Source organism: Labeo rohita, chromosome 10, assembly GCF_022985175.1.
Source record: "Labeo rohita strain BAU-BD-2019 chromosome 10, IGBB_LRoh.1.0, whole genome shotgun sequence".
In the NCBI taxonomy this organism is placed as follows: domain Eukaryota; kingdom Metazoa; phylum Chordata; class Actinopteri; order Cypriniformes; family Cyprinidae; genus Labeo; species Labeo rohita.
The window spans coordinates 29687360-29710449 of NC_066878.1; the positions used below are offsets into that span (position 1 = coordinate 29687360).

A 23090-nucleotide genomic window follows, 5' to 3' on the forward strand; every position below is an offset into this window, starting at 1 on the left:
AATTTGGGACAGAGCCACTATGTGGTTTTGACATTATAAAGTATATATTTATTAACTAAAATGTAAATGATGCCTGCTAATATATATTCATGTAACTTTAACAAACAACGGTGTACATGATATATTTAGTGATTCTCTGTGCCTTTATTTAAACCACTGCTGAGTCACATTTAGGTCAAAGGTTTACATACACCTTGCAGAATCTGCAAAATGTTAATTATTTTAGCAAAATTAGAGGGATCAAACATATGTAAACTATTGAACAGGGTAATTTTACTATTATTTTGTCTTGTGGACTATATGTAAATATCTTTTATGTGAAATATCTTATTCAGGTCAGTACCAAATAAAAAATAACATGCTTTTTGTATGATCCCTCTTATAATTATTTTAATAAAATAATTAACATTTTGCAGATTCTGCAAGGTGTATGTAAACTTTTGACCTCAACTGTACATTTTTGCTGCCTTTTTATAATACTAATTTGCTAATGGTTATTCAGTGATTAGTAATCTGATTAGTATTTTGTGTTTTCTTTTCAGTGCAGTAAATACATATATATTCTTCCTGAGAGTCTTCCTTAAATAAAGACATTTTCTGCTGCATGGACATAATAAATCAATAAATCAACATTTAATAAATGTCTTCAGTCGCCCTCTTGGTTTTTCTGCGTGCTTATTTTATTCAATGGACTGTATGTATCCTTTTTTGTTTTCTGTTATTGTTTAACTAAATTTATTTATTCACTGCCAACAGCTTAATGCTGTTGGTTGGTTTGTGCAACAAACCTAAAATTTCACACGCATTCTGCTGCTTGCATTTATGTTTCTGTTTCATTTTTTGCTTTTTTATATATTAGTAAAAATCTGTCAATAAATATTCCTTTTATTAACTGTTCAACTTCTTTGAATGAAATTTGCTGTACATGTTCTTCAGACAAATACGTAACAAATATGCCAAGTAATAGCTGCATGAATAAACATTTGCCGGCTTAAAATGACTGGTTATGTTGTACAGTATTGAAATTTGAAAGCAGGGCTTTGCTAAAACTTAACATACTTTTCTAATCTCATGAAGAACATGAAGGATCTGCCTCCTACACACTCTTAAAGTATATGAATCCACAAAGTTTTAAGAGTTTGTAATGTAAATGTATAGGTGTCTTACCACTAAAATCCAGAAGAGGGAGTGTCACAGACAGATTTTGCACTTTGAAATGATCAGAGCAGGTGGGACCAACAGGGTAATCATGGCATTATCAATTATGTTTTGACTGTTAAATCTGCATTTAATTTCATACATCTTTCTGTTCATCTTCTCTGCTAGCGCTTTTGCATATGCATTTTTAATACTGAAACTATTCTGACAACATTCAACTTGTTTCAGTGGATACATTTACATTATTTGTGTTCTATATGGTCCTTATTATTAAATATATTCTATTTTTTTTTTTAAATGTCATTTGAGCTTTAGTGATTTAATTTTATGTGGTCTAAAGAAAATATGTCTGTATTTACTCCAATATGATTCGTTATTTTCTTTCTTTTTTTTTTTCTTACATGAGAAAAGTAGTCAGAGCTTTATTTTCAATGGAGAACAGCTGTAGCATGAGCCTAACATCAGAGGTCACTGCTGCTGGAAACAAATGGAAGAGAGAACAGACGCCATCCCCTTACAAAAGGATCAAAAACATGAAGAGATCACATATGATTATTAAATGCATAAGAGGCACAAATCCCCATTGAGGCCATTTATCAACCACACCTGGGTTTGTTGTCCATGTGGACCTTTACAGCTACACCCTTTGCATGTGAGCAAACCAGTGATGTTATGAGAATGCCACCTGGGGTGGCCATTTGGATATGTGGCATGGGCAACAAAAGTATATTCATTGTTGGAGTTTTTGCCCTTATTTTTGTAGGACAGTCAAGTTTAGACACAATGATAAAGGCGAAATATTACTGTCAAAATGAAAACTGAAATGCAATGCAATGCTTGAATATAAAGGCATTAATAAAACAGGACTATAACAAGCATTAAACTAAAATAAATAGTATTTTATTTATATAAATGAAAAATAAAATATTTATTTTTAAATAATTCATTAAGATGAAAACTTTTTGCGCTTGTTTACTGGATTATTAAAGAATCAACCTATAATCCCATACGCAAATGTAATATGTAACCCGGGACCACAAAACCAGTCATAAACGCAAATATTTCAAAATTGAGCTTTATACATCATCTGAAAGCTGAATAAATAAGCTTTTTATTGATGTATGGCTTGTTAGGTCAACATTTGATCGAGATACATCTATTTGAAAATCTGGAATCTGAGAGTGCAAAAAATCTAAATATTGAGAAAATTGCCTTTACATTTGTCCAAATTAAGTTCTTAGCAGTGCATATTACTAATCAAAAATTAAGTTTTGATATATTTACAGTAGGAAATTTTGTGGACCACAAAATCAGTCTTAAGTAGCACAGGTATATTTGTAGCAATAGCCAACAATACATTGTATGGGTCAAAATGATCAATTTTTCTTTTATGCCAAAAATCATTAGGATATTAAGTAAAGATCATGTTCCATAAAGATATTTTGTAAATTTCCTACCATAAATATATTAAAACTAATTTTTGATTAGTAATATGCATTGCAAAAAACTTTATTTGGACAACTTTAAAGATAATTTTCTCAATGTTTTTTTTTTTTTTTTTCTTTTTTTTGCACCCTCAGATTCCAGATTTTTTTAAATAGTTGTATCTCGGCCAAATATTGTCCTATCCTAACAACCATACATAAACGGAAAGCTTATTTATTCATCTTTCAGATGATGTATAAATCTCAAATATTAAAAAATTGACCCTTATGACTGGTTTTCTGCTCCAGGGTCACATGTCATTTACATGTAAATCTATCGTAAAACTCATCTATACCTGTTGCTATTGTAAGTAAATTTAACCATGTCTTTTTGTTGTTTTTAAATTACAAAAACATACATAAACCTACAGTTTTAATAAAAGTTAGATATATATAAATAACATTTTGTTGACATTTGGCTGCTGCATATAATATCATATAAAAAAAATCTTCCTATAGATATTATTAAAATATGTACATATACAAATTTTACTATGGGTATTTTGTATGTTACTCATATCTTCATCTATTTAAAGAATGTACGTATGTGAAAATTATTAACACCTTACATATAACAGTATCACTCTTAATATAGAGCAATATATGTAATATATTAAATTTCCATATGGGATATCATTGTGAACAAAAACAAAAGCTGGTATTACTTTAATTCAGTTAATGGTGAACATAAGCTTAAACATAACTGGTTATGATAGAGCTCCTGATAAAAGGTTTAAAAACTGAGTTTCATAATCTGTCATTTTTATCGGCTACAAAAAAGCTAACCAGAGCATCCCTTCTCTGTAAGATCAACATTTTAACAGAGCATGAGACTCTCATTTCACTCATACATCAGTGAAAATACATGCACAGACAAGACGTAAATAAACCAAAATAAAAATAAAAACTCCAATCACTATTTTAGTTAAGTATTTTGTCATCTGTAATGAATTTTTGAGTAACTTACCCAAGTCAGGATCTAAACCGGACGACAACCTCAAAAAACACATGAAATAACTTCCAGCGCAGATAACCTAACAAAATAAAACATATTCATTAGAAATTATTAATGAAACATTCCTGCTGCAAGGTTTCTTCCCCTGTTTTCAATAGAAGAAAATAAAAATAAACTACAGAGAGAGAGTGATGAGCAAATGACATTCATGCAAATGTACAATTCAGCTACATGAGTCTCTTACACTTAAGGCCAAAACTACAATAAACACAATTAAAGTTATTCAGAACAAAAACAAAAATCACTAACAAAAATATGAGTGTAAGTAACATTAGTAGTTTTTAAAACAAGTGCACAGATTTGCACTGTCTGAAAGAAAAGCTTCTGTGCCAGCGTTAAACGGTAACTCCTGAGGTTGCCGTCTACGCCTCTTCTACGTTTAAGACTTAAATAGCCAATAGTAAATTAGAAAGAAATATAAAAGCCAATCTAAGCTAAAACTTTCATTTGACTGATTTTCAATTGGGTGGGCAGTGCCCACCCTTGCCCACACATAGCCACGCCTCTGGAGCAAACATCTTAAGACCAAGTCTTGGGGGAATCATTGGCATATTCAGTACTGAGGCGAAACAATAAAGATCTGAAGTTGTTTGCATCAGAATCATGGACAACTCCTCAAAGTGCTGCGCTTTCGAAGCTCCCATCCTGGATGAAGTCCTACCTCCTATACTATTCGTCGAATTCATTTTTGGCCTTATGGGGAACGTCCTCGCCCTCTCCATGTTCTTCTTCCACAGGGACACCTGGAAGCCCAATTCTATTTATCTTGCCCATTTGGCTGTGGCGGATTCGGTGGTCCTTTTTTGCCTTCCCTTTAGGGCCGACTACTACCGCAGGGGAAAGGACTGGGTCTACGGAGACGCCTTCTGCCGTATTTTGCTGTTTCTTCTGGCCGCCAACAGAGCAGCAGGTATATTCTTCCTCACTGCCGTTGCCGTGGACCGATACCTGAAGATCGTCCACCCTCTCAACCGCATCAACCGAATGGGTCTGACCTACGCCCTATGGGTTTCTGTTGGCTTGTGGGGTCTCATCATATCCATGACTGTCTACCTCCTAACAGACAAACATTTCTACTACCGAAACAACCGCACACAGTGCGAGAGCTTCAATATATGTTTAGGGCGCAATGCATTGTCTGACTGGCACAATGCATTCTACGTTATCCAGTTCTTTGTGCCCACCGGCATTGTTATCTATTGCACGGCTTGTATTACGTGGCAGCTGAAAAGTAAGACAGTGGACACACAAGGCAAAATCAAAAGAGCTGTGCAGTTTGTTTTAGCAGTTGCTTTAGTTTTCATTATATGTTTCTTCCCGAGCAACGTCTCCCGTATCGCCGTCTGGGTGTTGAAGAGCTGGCATAGCGAGTGCCATTATTTCCGTGATGCAAATGTGGCTTTTTACACGACTGTCTGCTTTACCTACTTCAACAGCGTGCTCAATCCCATCGTCTATTATTTCTCCAGCCCCGCAGTCAGTGGATCCCTCAAGAAGGTGTACATGAAACTTCTAGGAAAGAAAATGGAGGATGAGGACGATGAAAAGAACAATCAAAGTTCTATCACAGTATCAGCTAATGTATCTTAAATTAATACTCACTTTGTCGTCATATACTTTAGAATTCATAATGTTTACTCAGCTTATACCGTATATTCATGTAAGCATCGATTTGTGACCTTCACATTTATAATATTTGGTGATATTCTGTGCTATTGGTGTTAGTTTAGTCTGTTTATACAAATTAATTACCTCCACAGATGACTTCACTAACACTGTAATAAATGTCTTCAGTCCTCTAGCTATGTCTGATTATTTAATTGAAAAAATGAATTTTTAATTGTAAAACTGTAGTACAGTTAACACTGTATGCAAATATTCAGTGTTTTAGATATGAAAGACAAAGTTGGTTTTATTAAATGTGACTATAGCCACTCTCTGCTTGATGTTGTACATATATATAATAGTAACTGCATAATTTATTAAGTAAATTAAGATTTAAAAAAAAAATCTATGCTTTTACTTTTTAAAGCATATTCAATTTACCTGTAGTTAAGGCCAGCTTTTGTATTTGTGCTTATTAAATCATGAATTTGCTAATTGTTATTTTATTATATTATTAGAATACTGCATTATAATATTAGTTATCTTTAGAAGTAATAATACAAAATAAAATAATATATTAACTACATTTAATATTGTTAAATGATATTGTTGATATTAATAATTATTGTTGATTGTTTAAAGTCAAATCTAGAAATGTATATAAAATCTCTATTATATTAATATAGATTTTAATATTGAAATCATAACATGTTGATATAAAATAATTAATTAAAATCACGTTTTTATTCAATGTTTTATAAGCGTATTGTTGTACTGACAAAACTAGACACCAAATGACAAACCCACACTTTAACAAGACTTTTAAGATAAATATAGAAATGCATATAAAATGTCTATATTAATATGGATTTTAATTTAGAAATCACAACATGTCGATATAAAACACTGAATTAAAATCACGCTTTCATTGTTCATTATAAACGTACTGTCTTATTGACAAAGGTAGCTACCAAATGACAAACCCACACTTTAACGAGTTTTTAAGACAAATATAAAAATGTATATAAAATGTCTATTAATATTTATTAATTAATTAATTAAATTAACTTATTTATTAATATTTATTTATTTTAGAAATGTATTGTCTGACTGACAAAAGTAGCTACCAAATGACAAACCCACACTTTAACGAGTTTTTAAGACAAATATAAAAATGTATATAAAATGTCTATTGATATTAATATTTATTTATTAAGTAATTTAATTAATTTATTTATTAATATTTATTTATTTTATAAATGTATTGTCTGATTGACAAAAGTAGCTACCAAATGACAAACCCACACTTTAACGAGTTAAGAAAAATATAAAAATGTATACAAAATGTCTATTAATATTAATATTTATTTATTAATTAAATTTTTATAAATGTATTGTATATTTGTATATGTATATTTATTAATTAATTAATTAAATTAACTTATTTATTAATATTTATTTATTTTAGAAATGTATTGTCTGACTGACAAAAGTAGCTACCAAATGACAAACCCACACTTTAACGAGTTTTTAAGACAAATATAAAAATGTATATAAAATGTCTATTAATATTAATATTTATTTATTAAGTAATTTAATTAATTTATTTATTAATATTTATTTATTTTATAAATGTATTGTCTGATTGACAAAAGTAGCTACCAAATAACAAACCCACACTTTAACGAGTTTTTAAGACAAATATAAAAATGTATATAAAATGTCTATTAGTATTAATATTTATTATTTTATTAAATTAATTTATTAATATTTATTTATTTTATAAATGTATTGTCTGATTGACAAAAGTAGCTACCAAATGACAAACCCACACTTTAATGAGTTTTTAAGACAAATATAAAAATGTATATAAAATGTCTAATATTAATATTTATTATTTAAATTAATTTATTAATATTTATTTATTTTATAGATGTATTGTATGATTGACAAAAGTAGCTACCAAATGACAAAAGCACACATTAAGATTTTAAAGACAAATATAGAAAAGTATTTAAAATATCTACATTAATATGGATTTTAATATAGAAATCACAACGTCAATATAAGATACTGAATTAAAATCACACTTTCATTCAATGTTTTATAAGCGCATTTGACAAAAGTAGCTAATTAGTAGATTTTTAAGAAATGTATATAAAATGTCTATTAATATTAATACGGATTTTAATATTGAAATAACAACATGTTAATATAAAATACTGAATTAAAATCACGCTTTCATTGTTCATTAAAACGTACTGTCTTATTGACAAAAGTAGCTACCAAATGACAAACCCATACATTAACAAGATTTCGTTAATTACTGCACGCTAATTACGGGAAGTGAAAAACACGCCGAAAGAACAAAAGAGTTTGAATCGGCTCTTGGAGGACTCGCACGTTCGCTCACTGTGTATTTGGCGCAGGCGCGCTCCCGTCCCAGCGTTCACTGTATGCGGGTGTGTGCGCGCATTGTGTGTGTGAACTGCCGGCGAGCTTAAAAATATTATCGAGCGGCGGGAATGTCTGGCAGGTCAGTGCGCGCGGAGACCCGGAGCAGAGCCAAAGATGACATCAAACGTGTTATGGCCGCTATTGAGAAAGTACGAAAATGGTAAGATCGCGGGAAAAAGCCCTGTGTTTGTTCCACCGGAGAGAAAAAAATGCGCTTGTGGGGGAGGAGAGAGAAAGAACAAACGAGAAGGACAGAGAGTGAAATTATAAGGGTCATTTTTGAGCGCGATTTCCAAGTGAACTCGAGCGCACGCCAGGTGCTGTGCGCGCACCCGACACCATACACTAAAAAAATGAATGTTTTGGAGGGATTTCAAAGCTTTCTGATGGAGATGAAGTGGGTTGAACCCAGAAGCCATTTCGTTGCAGTCACATGAAGCCATTTCTCGCTGCAGTTTGGCGCACTGTGATGTGTAACATCTGTGTTTTGGGGGATGAAAGGCTAGATAAACTCACCTGTGCGCAAGAGAGTCACAGTCGCTGTAACACACACAGTGAGTTGAAATGCAGCTCAGTCTCTTTACATCAAATAAAGCTGAACACATGGAGCGCTGTGGGGGCTGGGACAGGGAAGTGAGCGACTGCATGCCTGATATTTCATTAACAACATTAAAGCGACATTTTAAAGATGTGGCTTTTAGGGAAGGATGATATCTTTAGACATTTTACACATGAACTAATTTTTTGCCGGTATTTATTTTCATTGCATAAAAATATTGTTTGGAGTGCAAGGATTTGATCTTGTGAAGCACAACATTTTGTCTTGCTTTTCTTGCTTGCATCTTTTTTTTTTTTAATATGCTCAATTTTATTAGATATTATATTACTTGTGTTTTATATGGCTCTTGCTATTATGCACTACCAGTCGAAAGTTTTAGAACAGTATGTTTTTTTTTTTAATGTTTTTTAAAGAAGTCTCTTCTGCCCACCAAACCTGCATTTAATCCAAAATATTATTTTTACTATTTAAAATATCTGTCTTCTATTTGAATATATTTTAAAATATCATGAATTCCTGTGATTTCAAAGCTGAATTTTTAGCATCGTTACTCCTGTCACATGATCCTTCAGACATTCTTCTTCTAATTTGCTGCTCAAAAACATTTATCGTTATTATTGTTGAAAACAGCGGAGTAGATTTTTTAGGTTTCTTTGATGAGTAGAAAGAACAGCATTTATAAATAGAAATCTTTTTGTAAAATTATAAATGTCTTAATCATCACTTTTCATCAATTTAAAGCATCCTTGCTAAATAAAAGTATTCATTTCTATCATTTCTTTTCTATTTATCAAAGAATCCTGAAGAAAGCACTCTACTGTTTTAAATATTGATAATAATAACATATTTCTTGAACAGCAAATCAGCATATTAGAATGTTTTTTTGAAGGATCATGTGACACTTAGTAGTGATGTTGAAAATTTAGTTTTGATCACAGGATTTGTTGTTTTGGATCAAATAAATGCATGCTTCGTGAGACATTAAAAATCTTACTGTTCAAAAGTGTATATTATATGGTATTTTATTTTAAATGACTGCCATTGCAGAAAAATGTCAGGTTTATTAAATGCATTTCATTTTAAGTAAACACAAAATAAATAATGGCCTAATTGCTTTTTTAATACTTACTGTGCACAATTCATCAATATTGCACTGAAAATATTTGGCTTTTTTAATTAAAATGTGAGTTCCTCTTAAACAATCCTAATAAGCTATTAGATAATGCTAACTAAATAGCTATTCAGGCGTTTAAGTACTTCTTGTGCTACAGATCTTTGTTTTAACGATTCGCAGGGAGAAAAAATGGGTGACGGTTGGAGACACTTCACTGCGCATCTTCAAATGGGTTCCAGTCACTGAACCAAAGTCAGACGATGTAAGTGTTGAGAAAAAGTGTGCGACAACTGTGCATTCTTTTCTTTTTATGAAGTTGTAGTTCATTGGTATTCTGATACTTCTCTCCCGAACAGAAGAACAAAAAGAAGAAGGGCAGAGAGGAGAAATATGGATCGGAGGTGACGACTCCAGAGAACAGTTCCTCTCCGGGAATGATGGACATGCACGGTAAGTCTCTTAACTATGCCAAGATTTTAAGGCTGTGCATAATGTGACCATGTTGACTCTTAAATGACAAGCTGCGGTTTCCTTTATAGATGAGAACAGTAATCAGAGTTCAATAGCCGATTCGTCTCCGGTGAAGATGGAGAACAGCTGTAGCACGAGCCCGACACCAGAGGCCACTGCTGCTGCTCACGCTGATGGAAACAAGTGCAAGGCAGAACATACGCCATCCCCTGACAAAGGTACGAAAAACAACTCTGATCACATTAAGAAATTTCATGCTTGCACAAATAAAGATCTGGAATGAATAGATCACCCAAAAAATGAAAAATGTAGATGAGTTTGTTTCTTCACCAGAACAGATTTGGAGAAATTCAGCATTGTATCACTTTTTGCACTGATTGATCCTCTGCAGTGAATGGGTGCCGTCAGAATCCAAACAACTGATCAAAACATTACAGTAATCCATAAGTAATCCACACCACTCCAGTCCATCAATTAACATCTTTTGAAGTGAAAAGTGAAAAAAGAAAGCTTTTCACTTCACAAGATGTTAAATGATGTACTGGAGTGGTGTGGATTACTTGTGGATTATTGTGATGTTTTTATCAGCTCTTTGGACTCTCATTCTGACGGCACCCATTCACTGCAGAGGATCTATTGGTGAGCAAGTGATGCTAAATATCTCCAGATCTGTTCTGATGAAGGAACAAACTCATCTACATCTTTGATGGCCTGAGGGTGAGCACATTTTTAATCAAAACATTGCATCCGAGATCTTCCAGATGAAAGAATTGTGATGAATCACAATTGTGTTTTGTTTTTGTTTTTTACAGGGAATTGTAACTCTACCCTTTCAGAGACCTCAACAAGCAAAAAAGATCCTCAGTTATCAGGGGAGAAGGAGTCCCCGTCAGACACCTCGACAAACACTCAGGTAAAAACATCATGTTCCTTCAAATCACAAGAAAATAATCAAGTCTGGGAATGACCTGAAGGTGAGAAAATGTCTTGCATCCTGTGTTTTTATTAGGAAAGTGAAGATGGTTCCCCACCCACAAAGAAGAGTAAAGTGGAATCATCTTCTCAGGACTTAGATAACTAAAGCTGACTAGTTTGCTCCCACTTGTTTCAAACACATCACTGTCACAAACCAATGAGGAAACACGACCCACTCGACCAACCATTCCTGATCTTCAAGTACAGCTTCACCCGGTTCTTCATCTTCTCACCTGGAGCGAACGTTTGCAGACGCCACTGTGCCGTTGGCTCGAGGCCGACGGCAAACACTGACCTGATCCTGTGAGAAACCTGCAGCCTCGCTCCATCCGACTCATGCACGATATACAGCGTTAGTTTAACAGTACTGAGAGTGAATGCACTGCATAGATTTGTCAAGATAAAAGATGGATTTGCTGCTGTGATCATCTTTGTTTTAAGTCTTTTATTATTTAATTCAATGACTCTACTAGTTGTTTTTCTAACTACTTTGCAGGTTGTTGTTCGGTTTTAGTGCAGGTGTTTGGTTTGTTCATAGATTCTCTACTGGTTTGTGTGCCTTCTGGCTCCATGATGTGTGCGCTTTTTATTTTTTATTTTTTTGTGACTTTTGTTTTTTTAAGCTTTCTAAAGCATCACTGCTTTTTAAGGGGAGGAAATCGTTTTTGTTACATGTCAAAAATGACTCAATATATACCTCATTTCCAAACCAGCTGAGCTGGAACTTAATTCTTGATTGATGGATAATAAATCCAATTCACTGAACACAATCTGGCAGTTTTTAAATGATGTCATTTTCAACAATAAATCCACTCTGACTTCAATGTGATGTAGCAACGTACAAGGAACTCGCAATGAAATACTCTAGATAAATTGGGACCATGTTTTCTTGAAATTATTTTGTCTTGTACAGCTGATGAATTATGGTTTTATTTATTTCATCATTAGTGCTTGATTTTAGCATATTCAATTTGTTTTAATAAAAAATGTTAACTAAATTGATTGAGACTATCCTTTTTTTTTTTTAGCTTCATGCCTTTTTTGAAGTATTTTAATGCTTTAAAAAAACGGTCAAGGCCCAGCTTACACAACTAAACGTTTGTTTAAAGAAAATGTTTGAATAATATTTCTTATATACAACAGTTTTTCATATATTTATTCGATGTTGCAGAAAGTTATGAAGTCGTTAGCAAGCCCCCTAACGACGATTTACTGCATGACCACGTGCAACCTTCTTACATATGTGACCCTGGACCACAAAACCAGTCATAAGGGTCAGTTTTTTTCAAAATTGAGATTAATACATCATCTGAAAGCTGAATAAATAAGCTTTCCATTGATGTATGGTTTGTTATGATAGGAAAATATTCGGCCGAGATACAATTATTTGAATATCTGGAATCTGAGGGTGCAAAAAAATCTAAATATTGAGAAAATCGTCTTTAAAGTTGTCCAAATGAAGTTCTTAACAATGCATATTACTAATCAAAAATATCAAAAAGTTTTGATAGATTTACAGTAGGAAATTTACAAAATATTTTCATGGAACATGATCTTTACTTAATTTCCTAATGATTTTTGGCATAAAATAAAAATCAATAATTTTGACCCATACTATGTATTTTTGGCCATTGCTACAAATATACCCCAGCGACTTAAGACTGGTTTTGTGGTCCAGGGTCACATATTTGTCAAGAAATGTTTTTGATACGAACCAGGGTTCGTACAGATACTGTCAAATTAAATTCCAAAACTTTCAAGAACTTTTCAAGCACAATTTTTTTTATTTTTTAAGGACTTTAGTCAGAGATCTCACTTATCAAACACTGTCTGAATAGACAAATAAAAATATACTAATAAAAAACGGCAAAAAATAAAGTGAAGCACATGCAAAGTATCACTACTGAAGTATTACAAAGTATACTTATCACACTTCTACTATAGTAAAACCATGGCTCATTTTCTTAAGGGATTTGTATTTCTGTATACTTTCTTCCTTTTTCTTTGTTTTGTTTTTATAACAGTACCGTCTTAATGGTTTCATGTTTTCCACTGTTTAAGAACCAAAAATCATAAAAAAGGATTCGCGAAATTGCTCCGAAATCCTGATTTGAAACAAATGATTTGCCATATGTGCTCCAAACTCTCGATCTGAATCAAATGACTCGCAATCCACGCTCCGAAATTCTGATCATTTCACAAATTGAATGATTCAAATCAAATGATTTGCAACATGCGATTTGAAGACCCGATCTAAATCAAATTGATTCGCAATATGCAAAATTCAGAATTGGATCAAATACGCGCTCCGGAGTCCCGAACTAGATCAAATGATTTGCAAACCCACACCGAAGTCCCGATCTGAATCAAATGATTCGCGTGCCCACACCTAAGTCTTGATCTGAATTAAATGATTCGCAATCGCAATCCGTGCCCCGAAGTAACAATGATTCCGTGAATTGAATGATTCAAATCAAATGATTCGCAATACGTGATTTGAAGTCCCGATCTAAATCAGTCGTGATCTGAAATGAAGGTTGCCGAATCATTATTCAGATCGGGAATTCAGAGCGTGAATCGCGAATAATTTTATTCATATCGGAACTTAGGAGCGGGTTCGCAAATCTTTTGCTTTAGACCGCGACTTCAAATCGCTTATCGTGAATCATTTGATTCTAATGATTTACGAACCTGTTCTGATCTGAATCAATTGCTTTGTGACAGGCTAAGTTCCAATCTCAGTCAAATGATTCTGATCTGAAACAAATGATTTGCGATCCAACTGGAGCTCTGGTTTAATTTTGCGAAGCAATGGTTTAACTGATTCGGAATTTCGAAAAGCTTCATTTCACCCATTATTTTAAAATTATTACAAGGGATGTCTAAATGTGAAAATTAATGGCTCGTTTCATTTGATCTGGCTGAATCGCTTGAAATGAACGATTGAGTTTGTCCATAGACTGTAAAAAATATGGACGTAGTGTCCGTGACGTCACCCGTAGGTTTCTGAAGAGCATTTCTGAAGCTCTTAGTGGGCGGGATTCGGCCATCGCCATTTTGTAATCGCGTAACTGCACATCACTCCCGGATAATCGAAAATGGGCAAAGAGGCGGGACGTGGGTGGAGCTGGTTGCTGAAACCACGCCCGCCTAGTGAGACGGTGGTGACAGCAGCGCCAATCAACCTGTCACTCAAGTGGCCATGCCCTAAATTATGCAGAACTTTAAGGCTTAATATATAATTTACACAGTTGACATAAAGGGCAAAATTAGCTATACAGACCAAAACCACTTTTTGTACCAGGCTGTAAAAATTTTTTTCCTGCTATAAAGTTGGGTATTTTAACATGGGGAGTCTATGGGATTGACTCCCTTTTGGAGCCAGTCTCTAGCGGCCAGTCGATGAATTGCAGTTTAAGTCACTTCCGTGTTGGTTTCAATAGAGAGAGAGGGAGGTTGCCAATTGAATTTGTCACGAGTTTGTTTCAATCAAGCAGTTCCAGCGTAAATGACTCAACTGATTTAGTTCATCTTTTCCTCTTTTCATGTCTTCAGCCATGTTTACGAGACATAGTCAGTACTACTACTGGCTTAGCTCGCTAGTTTTCTGACATAAGCGAAATATATATGTTGTTTTAATTGTATGAAAAGATGTTTTATAGATACACTGACTTTAAATAATTCAACACTTAAAGTACTTCTTCAGGAATATTGCTGTGTTCAAGGGTTTTTTCAGGCCTTAAATTTCATGAAGTCAAATTCAAGTACTTCAAACACCACGAACTCTGACGAACATGATTTAAAGCGTTCACAAAAAACATGAGAATAAGAAAGAAGGAGGTCAAATATAAGACTTTTCACCACAACCAGTTCGTTGTTCTGAATTCAAATTACATTGAGGCTTTATAAATGATTCTTGATCAACTTAACGTTACCTAATATCACCTGCAGTTAACCTACATCTAACTGTTATAACATTACTCTCACGTTTACTCATTACACACATTACTTTCAAGTTTTTAGGAGTTTGTTGTTCGTTAAATATCTTACCTCAGATATGGCGTCCCGTCAAACTTCCTGTGCGCGCGCTTTTCAGTCACTTAAGCGGTTTTTGATTTGTCTCGCGATCTTTTTGCCATTCCCAATATAAAATTTCGAGAATTTTAATTTGTTTGACAAACTTTATTTTTTCTTTTTATATGGGGTTGCCAACTCTCACGCATTTGGCGTGAGACACAAGCTTTCAGGCTCGGTGTCACGCTCTCACCCTGCTCATGTAAATCTCATGCCAAATTGGCAACCCTGCTTGCGATTTTAAACAAAGTCAGCTTTCAAATGTTCTAAGTTTTAATACTAAATTCAAACGATAAATACCGTTTTGGCGCACTTAATGTGGCGTAAATCGTAAAATGTAGCGCTTCTGTTAACGCCAGAGCCATTGTAAAACAGCGATTCGACAAGCTTCGATCTCGTCGGCGTCGCCGCCACGCGGTCACGTGATTCACGGAGCTCTGCAAATAAATCAGCGTTGACAGTACATTTGAATGTGTTTAAGTAGGACAGAGACGACAGCTTCACTATACAGGTATTTGCAGTAATTTTGGTAAACATTACAGCATATTATGATTGATTTTTACGTCGATGACATTTACAGTATAATTTTATTCTGGAGAGTGGAGGCAACCCTTACGAAAATGAAACATGGTTTTATTACTAGTTAAAACCAAAAAAACATGGTTACTATAGTTAAACCATGGTAACCACAAATTAACCATGGTCTTGCTACACTAACCATAGTTTAACCATCATTTAACCAACCAGTAATCAATGCACCAAAAAACATGGTTACTACACTTTTACTATAATAAAACCCTGGTTAACTTTCGTAAGGGTTAATATGGTTTTCTTGTATTTAACCCTCCGGTATTGCTTACTTATAATGTGACCATACATGTTCTATATTTTAGTTCAATAATATTTATTTCATATTTTAAGGAGATCATTTAATACTAAATACTATTTGTCCAATAATTATGGTCCATTAATGATATATATATATATATATATATATATATATATATACACTGTGTGCAGAATTATTAGGCATGTTGATATTCTGGTCATATTTTTTTTCCAAACACATTTTACCAATTCCAAACCACATCAGTCTTAGTAACTACTGTTAATTTTGTATTTAATCATTTATATGTGATGTATAATTGTCCGTGAAGGCTGGAAGTGAAAAACTCCTTATATTCAGGTGTGCAGGATTATTAGGCATGTTTTTGTTTACAGCTAAAATGAGCCAAAAAAGATATTTAACCCAGACTGAAAAGTCCAAATTATTAAATGCCCATGAGAAGAATGCAATACTAATGCATTACAAGAATTTGCAAAGTTAAGGCTTGACCATTGGACAGTGAAATGCTTGTTGAGTCTGCATGGTCAGAAAAAACAGGTGGAGAAGAAAAGATGCATGTTAACTGCAAAAGAATTAGGAATTAAGGTGAAGAATTAGGTGTGACACCATCAGGAACCGTTTCCAGTTCTCCAGCGCCACCATTTTCCAGAACTGCAACCTACCTGGAGTCTTCAGAAGTGCAATGTGTCAGGTTCTCAGAGACTTTGCTTGGTAAAAAATCCTAAAAAATGCCCCTTACTTAATAAGAATAACAAGCTGACGTGTTGTGAAATACATGAAGACAGTTTTTTTATATGCTTTAGAGACAGATAAGTTGAGAGTGACTCTTGAAGGACAAGCATCACATCCTCTTGTGCCTCTGATTCAAGAATTTATCTTCCAAAATCTGGCAGTAAGTTTTGGGAGTTCATGTTTAGTCTCTTATCCTGAAAAGTCTGACTTGCAGAGATGGACTAAAATGAACTCCCAAAACTTACTAATTAATTTCACAAGACGTCAGCTTGTTATTCTTATTAAGTAAGGGGCATTTTTTAGGATTTTTTACCAAGCAAAGTCTCTGAGAACCTGACACATTGCACTTCTGAAGACTCCAGGTAGGTTGCAGTTCTGGAAAATGGTGGCGCTGGAGAACTGGAAACGGTTCCTGATGGTGTCACACCTAATTCTTCACCTTAATTCCTAATTCTTTTGCAGTTAACATGCATCTTCTTCTCCACCTGTTTTTTCTGACCATGCAGACTCAACAAGCATTTCACTGTCCAATGGTCAAGCCTTAACTTTGCAAATTCTTGTAATGCATTAGTATTGCATTCTTCTCATGGGCATTTAATAATTTGGACTTTTCAGTCTGGGTTAAATCTCTTTTTTGGCTCATTTTAGCTGTAAACGAAAACATGCCTAATAATCCTGCACACCTGAATATAAGGAGTTTTTCACTTCCAGCCTTCACGGACAATTATACATCACATATAAATGATTAAATACAAAATTAACAGTAGTTACTAAGACTGATGTGGTTTGGAATTGGTAAAATGTGTTTGGAAAAAAAATATGACCAGAATATCAACATGCCTAATAATTCTGCACACAGTGTATATACATACACTACCGTTCAAAAGTTTGGGGTCAGTACATTTTTATTGTTTTTTTTTTTTTTTTAAGAAATTAATACTTTTATTCACCAAGGATGTATTAAGTTAATAATTAAAAGTTTATTAAAAGTTAATAATAAATAATTTACATTGTTATAAAATATTTATATTTTGAATAAACACTGTACTTTTTAAACTTGTTATTCATGAAAGAATCCTGAAAAAAAAAAAATCACAGGTTCCAAAAAATATTTGGCAGCACAACTGTTGATATTATCCAACACTGATCATTCTAATAATAAATCCGCATATTAGAATGATTTCTGAAGGATCATGTGACACTTAAGACTGGAGTAACAGCTGATAAGAACAGCTAGAATATTGCAGGTCATGCCTGCTTACTTATTTTTAAGTTTTTAATTTGAATAAAGATTTAGAAATGATTAAACACTATATTTTTAAATGTGAAATTTAAAAAGTTAATAACTTACATCCTTTTTAATGATACTTGTATAAGTACACACAATGAATGCAAGCAAATATTGAATTTAAACCAAGTTTAAAATGGTGCTAAAAAATTTTTTATCTAGGGCATTTTTATCCCCTTATATGTACAGTATATACATATAAATAGATACGGAATCAAGATTGCCAACCCCCCACTCCAAAACAAACAAAACAAATCTCACTCCAAACTGAACTTAAAAGTTGGCAACTCTGTGTCACTTGCATTTTGGTCGCAAACATACACCTCTTAGCAGACACCACTAACTAGCAGTAAGCAAAAAGCATCAAACTCACATCAAATATGCTATTTTGTTATTATTTTATGTGGGGTTCAGATTTGTCTTATCAGGCTACATTTTTAAAGCACATGAATTATTGACCAGGCCCCTTCTGTTCTATTTAGGAGCTGTAGGACATTGTGATGGGATCTGTTGACCATCCTTGCGTGAAATTGAGAGACTGTGAGGGCGGCGTTTTAAACTTTGGCTATAAGTGCAGTTATATAACTTAAGATATGAATTTAGATGAAAGATCAAGACTGAAAATCATTCAGTAGTATTTGGATGGAAAACTGGTTTTATGATGTAATAATTGTATGAAATGGATCACACAAGTGACTGAATACAAAATATAGTAACAGATTTGACATGAAACGTGTTCACCAAACCTATACGTACCTCTGCACTTACATTAAAGTAATGACCAAAATAATGATCAAAATTTAAGACTTGAGGCTAAACACCCAAATAACCACATAGCGAACGCCTTAGCAACCACATAGAAACTGTGGCTAGAACTGTCATATTAAATGATTAAAAGCTTTTAACAAAATCATAGAGTGAATCAATGTGTAGTCACAAAGCGCAATCCAGACAATGGCACAAGAAAAAATTGTTCAATGTTTGTATTGAGTTCAAGTGAATATACAGTACATGAAACAGTACGATAGTTAAAGACTGTCACAATATTTCAGTAGAAACAGACCATATATTTGCAGTTAATGCAAAATTTTCTTAAACAAAAGGGGAGTAATGATGAATATTACACATATTTAATATAAACTTGTGCACCATTTCATTGCGGGTTACAAATTCTAACACTTGCAGTTTATTAGGTTGCTAAATAAACTTTGTTGTTAATATTACATCAATAATGAGCGATACAATATGATCTTGTGCTTAAAAATTGTGCTTTAGTAAAGGTCTGTTCACACCAAGTTTGAGGTGACTAAAATACACAGAATTATAAAATGTTTGCAAACCATTTTTTTTCGCACTAAAACTATTCTGCACTGTATTTTGTTGCAGAATTTCGTCATTCTATAAAAAAAAAAAAAGTCTGGATACCTGAAGTAACTGTTTGACATTTTAAATAAATCAATCCTGAATCCATGCTCTATTTTGTGCCAAAAATTTGGACTTAGTGTGAATAGGCCTGACATCTACAGGACATACCATCAAAATACACATAAAAAGCCATTCATATGACAATATTATAACTATACGTCTGACATTTAACAGTAAAAAGAATAACTTAGCTCCAATCAATGGCAGTTAAACTCATGTGCTGTATACATTTAAAGTGAGAAGTGCAATAAATTAATAGTGGTTAGCTTCAGCTTTGTTTGGTGCACTGGTTGTACTGTTTTGTGTCTGTGATAACAGTCTGTTACAAGTTCTTTAAGCTGAAGTGTGTAATTTAGTTTCATTAAAATAACTTCATTAAAATCTATCCTGGTTTAATACGCAGAGACAACTGTAAGTAAACAATTTGTAGGGCAAATTACTGAAAAGTGCAACAACTGTGGCTATGTTCGGAATAGCATACTACCATACCACAGTGTGTATACTGTGCATAGTATGTGTAATTTCTGTATGCATAGAATACCTGGGTGAAAATGTGCAATATACAATCAGATCCATTTAATACAATGACCTCAACTTAAGTTGATTTTGTGTGTGAGGAAAAACTATCTTTGCTTAATTTTTATTGTTGCATAATACGTACCGTTTCACATACTATCAGAAAAATTGTGGGCAGTATTTAGTATATAGTGTGCAGTATGCAGTGTACTAGTATGCCAATCCGAACACAGGCTACAGCTTTGTGGCGCCTTCAAAACACTGTTTGTTTAAGCGGCCTGAAATATCAACTTCTGACTCAACCAATGGTGTGAGTTTGGGACGGAGCTCAATGGAAAAACCTGTTTGTCATTATTAAGTCATAATTTTTGCAATTTCATTTTGTGTTACTAGAAATTACACGCAGCAGCTTTAAATACACTTCAAAGTATCGCTAAACCGTAAATTTTCTTGCTGGTAATTTGTCATTAGATCAACCCACACAGGACAGTGAAAATCTTATGAAACACACAAAACAGTATTGATAACACATAGAAATATCTCTCGCCTTATAACATTCAAATTCCATCAATGCAGCATACCTTAGCCTTCATTTGGGCGGATTTGTTTGGGAATGTACAAGAGGTTCGAATGTATATATGCTGTGTACAAAAATATCGTATAATCTGGTTGAAAGCGATCTGTGCATAGCCTGCTCACAGGCCGAGGGGGTTGAGGGAAAGTTCAAAAGGTTTGGTCATCGTTGCAAGAGTCCGTCCAGTGACCGAACGCCTCGCAGATGTCGCAGTACGGCCGTTCGCCGCTGCGGCTGCCGTGGTACGTGGTGTGCGGAGGCGAGTCTGGGGACTGCGTTTGCGTGGGACAGTCCTCCGTGTCATGCAGGTCGAAGCAGTCGCAGATGTCGCAGAAAACCCGCGGTGGGGCTTTCTTCTTCTTTTTTGCCTCAACAAGACTTGAGAGAAAGAGGATAGACAATGGTATTCTGCGTAAACCCTTTTGAAGAATAACAGTAATGCAACGAAGATGCAAGTAGCACAATGCTTGTCTCGTGAGTTTACATCCGGCAGTTCTGACTTTTTTCTCAGAACTGCGTGATATAAACTTGCAACTGTAAGTTAATAAAGTCAGAATTATGAGATATAAACTCCCAATTCTGAGAAATAAAGTCAGAACTGTGAGATATAAACTCATTTCTTTTTTCTCAGAATTGCATGATACAAACTCGCAATTCAGACTTTTTTCTCTGAATTCTGATATAAACTCGCAATTGCAAGTCATAATTGTGAGATATAAACTTGCAACTCTGAGAAATAAAGTCATATTTGCTTGATATAAACTTGCAATTGCCAGTTATTCAAGTTAGATTTGTGAAACAAAGTTGCAATTCTAAGACAAAGTCACAATTCTGAGAAATAGTCATAATTGTGATATAAACTCACAATTCTGACTTTTCTCAGAATAGCGTGATACAAGCTCGCAATTCTGACTTTTTTTCTCAGAATTCTGATATAAACTTGCAATTGCGAGTTATAAAGTCAGAATTACGAGATATAAACTCACAATTCTTTTTTTCTCAGAATTGCGTGACACAAACTCACAATTCAGACTTTTTTTCTCAGAATTCTGATATAAACTCGCAACTGCAAGTAGTAATTGTGAGATATAAACTTGCAATTCTGAGAAATAGTCATAATTGCATGATATAAACTCGCAATTGCCAGTTAATCAATTTAGAATTGCGAAACAAAGTTGCAATTCTAAAACAGTCACAATTCTGAGAAATAGTCATAATTGTGATATAAACTTAAAATTCTGTTTTTTTTTTCTCAGAATTACGTGATACAAACTCACAGTTCTGACTTTTTTTCTCCAAATTCTGAGATATAAACTTGCAATTGTGAGTTATAAAGTCAGAATTGTGAAATATAAACTCGTAATTCTGAGAAATAGTCAGAACTGCGAGATATACTCACAATTCTTTTTTTTCTCAGAATTGCGTGACACATACTCGCAATTCAGACTTTTTTTATCCAAATTCTGATATAAACAACTGCAAGTCATAATTGTGAGAAATAAACTTGCAATTCTGAGAAATAAAGTTGCAATTGCCAGTTGTGAAAAAAAATTGCAATTCTAAGAGTCACAATTCTGAGAAATAGGCATAATTGCGATATAAACTCACAATTCTGACTTTTTTTCTCAGAACTGCAAGATATAAACTCACAATTGCCAGTTAAAAAAGTCAGAATTGTGAGACAATGTTGAAATTCCAAGACAAAGTTGCAATTCTGAGAAATAAAATCACAATTCTGATAACTGTCAGAACTGAGAAATACTGACAATTCTGGCCTTTTTTTCTCAGAATTGCGAGTTTCTATCTCGCAATTATGACTTTATAACATGCAATTGCGAGTTTATCTCACAATACTGAGAAAAAAAATCTGAATTGGGAGAAAAAAGTCAATTTCGAGATACAAGCTCGCATTTGCGAGAAAAAAACCTCGCAATTCTGACTACTACTCGCAATTGTGTGTTTATATCACAGAATTCTGAGAAAAAAAATGTGACTTTTTAACTCCTAATTGCAAGTTTTTATTTCACAATTCTGAGAAAAGAAATCAGAATTGTGAGATAAAAAGTCGCAATAACCTTTTTTATAATAATTTTGTATTCAGTGGCGGAAACTGGCTTTCATATAAAACTCAGTTGGACTCACCCATCATTTTCATCATTTCCGTTGAACTCGGTCAATGCCATTTTCTTCAGCTTCACCTTTAGTTCTTCATTCTTCCTCTGGAGGTCCACAATGACTGAGTTCAGGAAGTTAATCTGATTCATGCAGGAAAATGGCAGGATTTAGAAATGTGCACATATGATATCTTAAAACCATTAAGAAATATAGAGTTTTACCTGTCCTTCAGCAAACTCTTTCTCTTCTCTCAGTTGGTCTATAGCAGCATCACCTACATGTGAGACAAGAAACAGTAATTCAGGTCAGTGAGAACAGTGGAAAATGTGTATGTAGGAACTGCATATAAGTTAAAAAAGATTCGTTCAAAATTCATAGGATTAGTTCACTTACAGAATAAAAATTTCCTTATAATTTTCTCACCCCCATGGCATCCAAGATATTCTTGGATATATGTCTTTCTTTCTTCAGTCGAAAAGAAATGAAGGTTTTTGAAAAAAAACACAACCAGGATTTTTCTCTATATAGTTGACATCAATGGTGGCCAATGGGTTAAAGTTCCAAATTGGAGTGTAAAGTCCTTTGAAGCTGCATTGAAACTGCAATTTGGACCTTCAACCATTGATCCCCATTGAAATCCACTATATGGAGAAAAATCTTGGAATATTTTCCTCAAAAACC

The 23090-nt window shown here is 33.7% G+C and overlaps 3 protein-coding genes across 3 annotated transcripts in view; 2 read left to right on the forward strand and 1 right to left on the reverse strand.

Moving 5' to 3' along the window:
• Nucleotides 1–4260: 4260 nt before the first annotated feature.
• Nucleotides 4261–5247, forward strand: LOC127172237 (hydroxycarboxylic acid receptor 2). Its single transcript, XM_051121467.1, has one exon. The coding sequence runs from the start codon at nucleotides 4261–4263 to the stop codon at nucleotides 5245–5247; it is 987 nt and encodes a 328-aa protein (XP_050977424.1).
• A 2387-nt stretch (nucleotides 5248–7634) lies between these two features.
• LOC127172243 (B-cell CLL/lymphoma 7 protein family member A) lies at nucleotides 7635–11836 on the forward strand. Its single transcript, XM_051121475.1, has 6 exons — nucleotides 7635–7879; nucleotides 9573–9654; nucleotides 9749–9842; nucleotides 9932–10081; nucleotides 10676–10776; nucleotides 10873–11836. The coding sequence occupies exons 1-6, from the start codon at nucleotides 7788–7790 to the stop codon at nucleotides 10942–10944; spliced, it is 591 nt and encodes a 196-aa protein (XP_050977432.1). The 5' UTR covers nucleotides 7635–7787; the 3' UTR covers nucleotides 10945–11836.
• A 6911-nt stretch (nucleotides 11837–18747) lies between these two features.
• The window catches only part of clip1b (CAP-GLY domain containing linker protein 1b), a 34383-nt gene continuing 30040 nt past the window's right edge, over nucleotides 18748–23090 (reverse strand). The window contains 3 exon segments of the mRNA XM_051121456.1: nucleotides 18748–20672; nucleotides 22437–22549; nucleotides 22631–22683. Of these exon segments, the coding sequence (XP_050977413.1) occupies nucleotides 20444–20672; nucleotides 22437–22549; nucleotides 22631–22683 (395 nt within the window). The 3' untranslated portion in view covers nucleotides 18748–20443.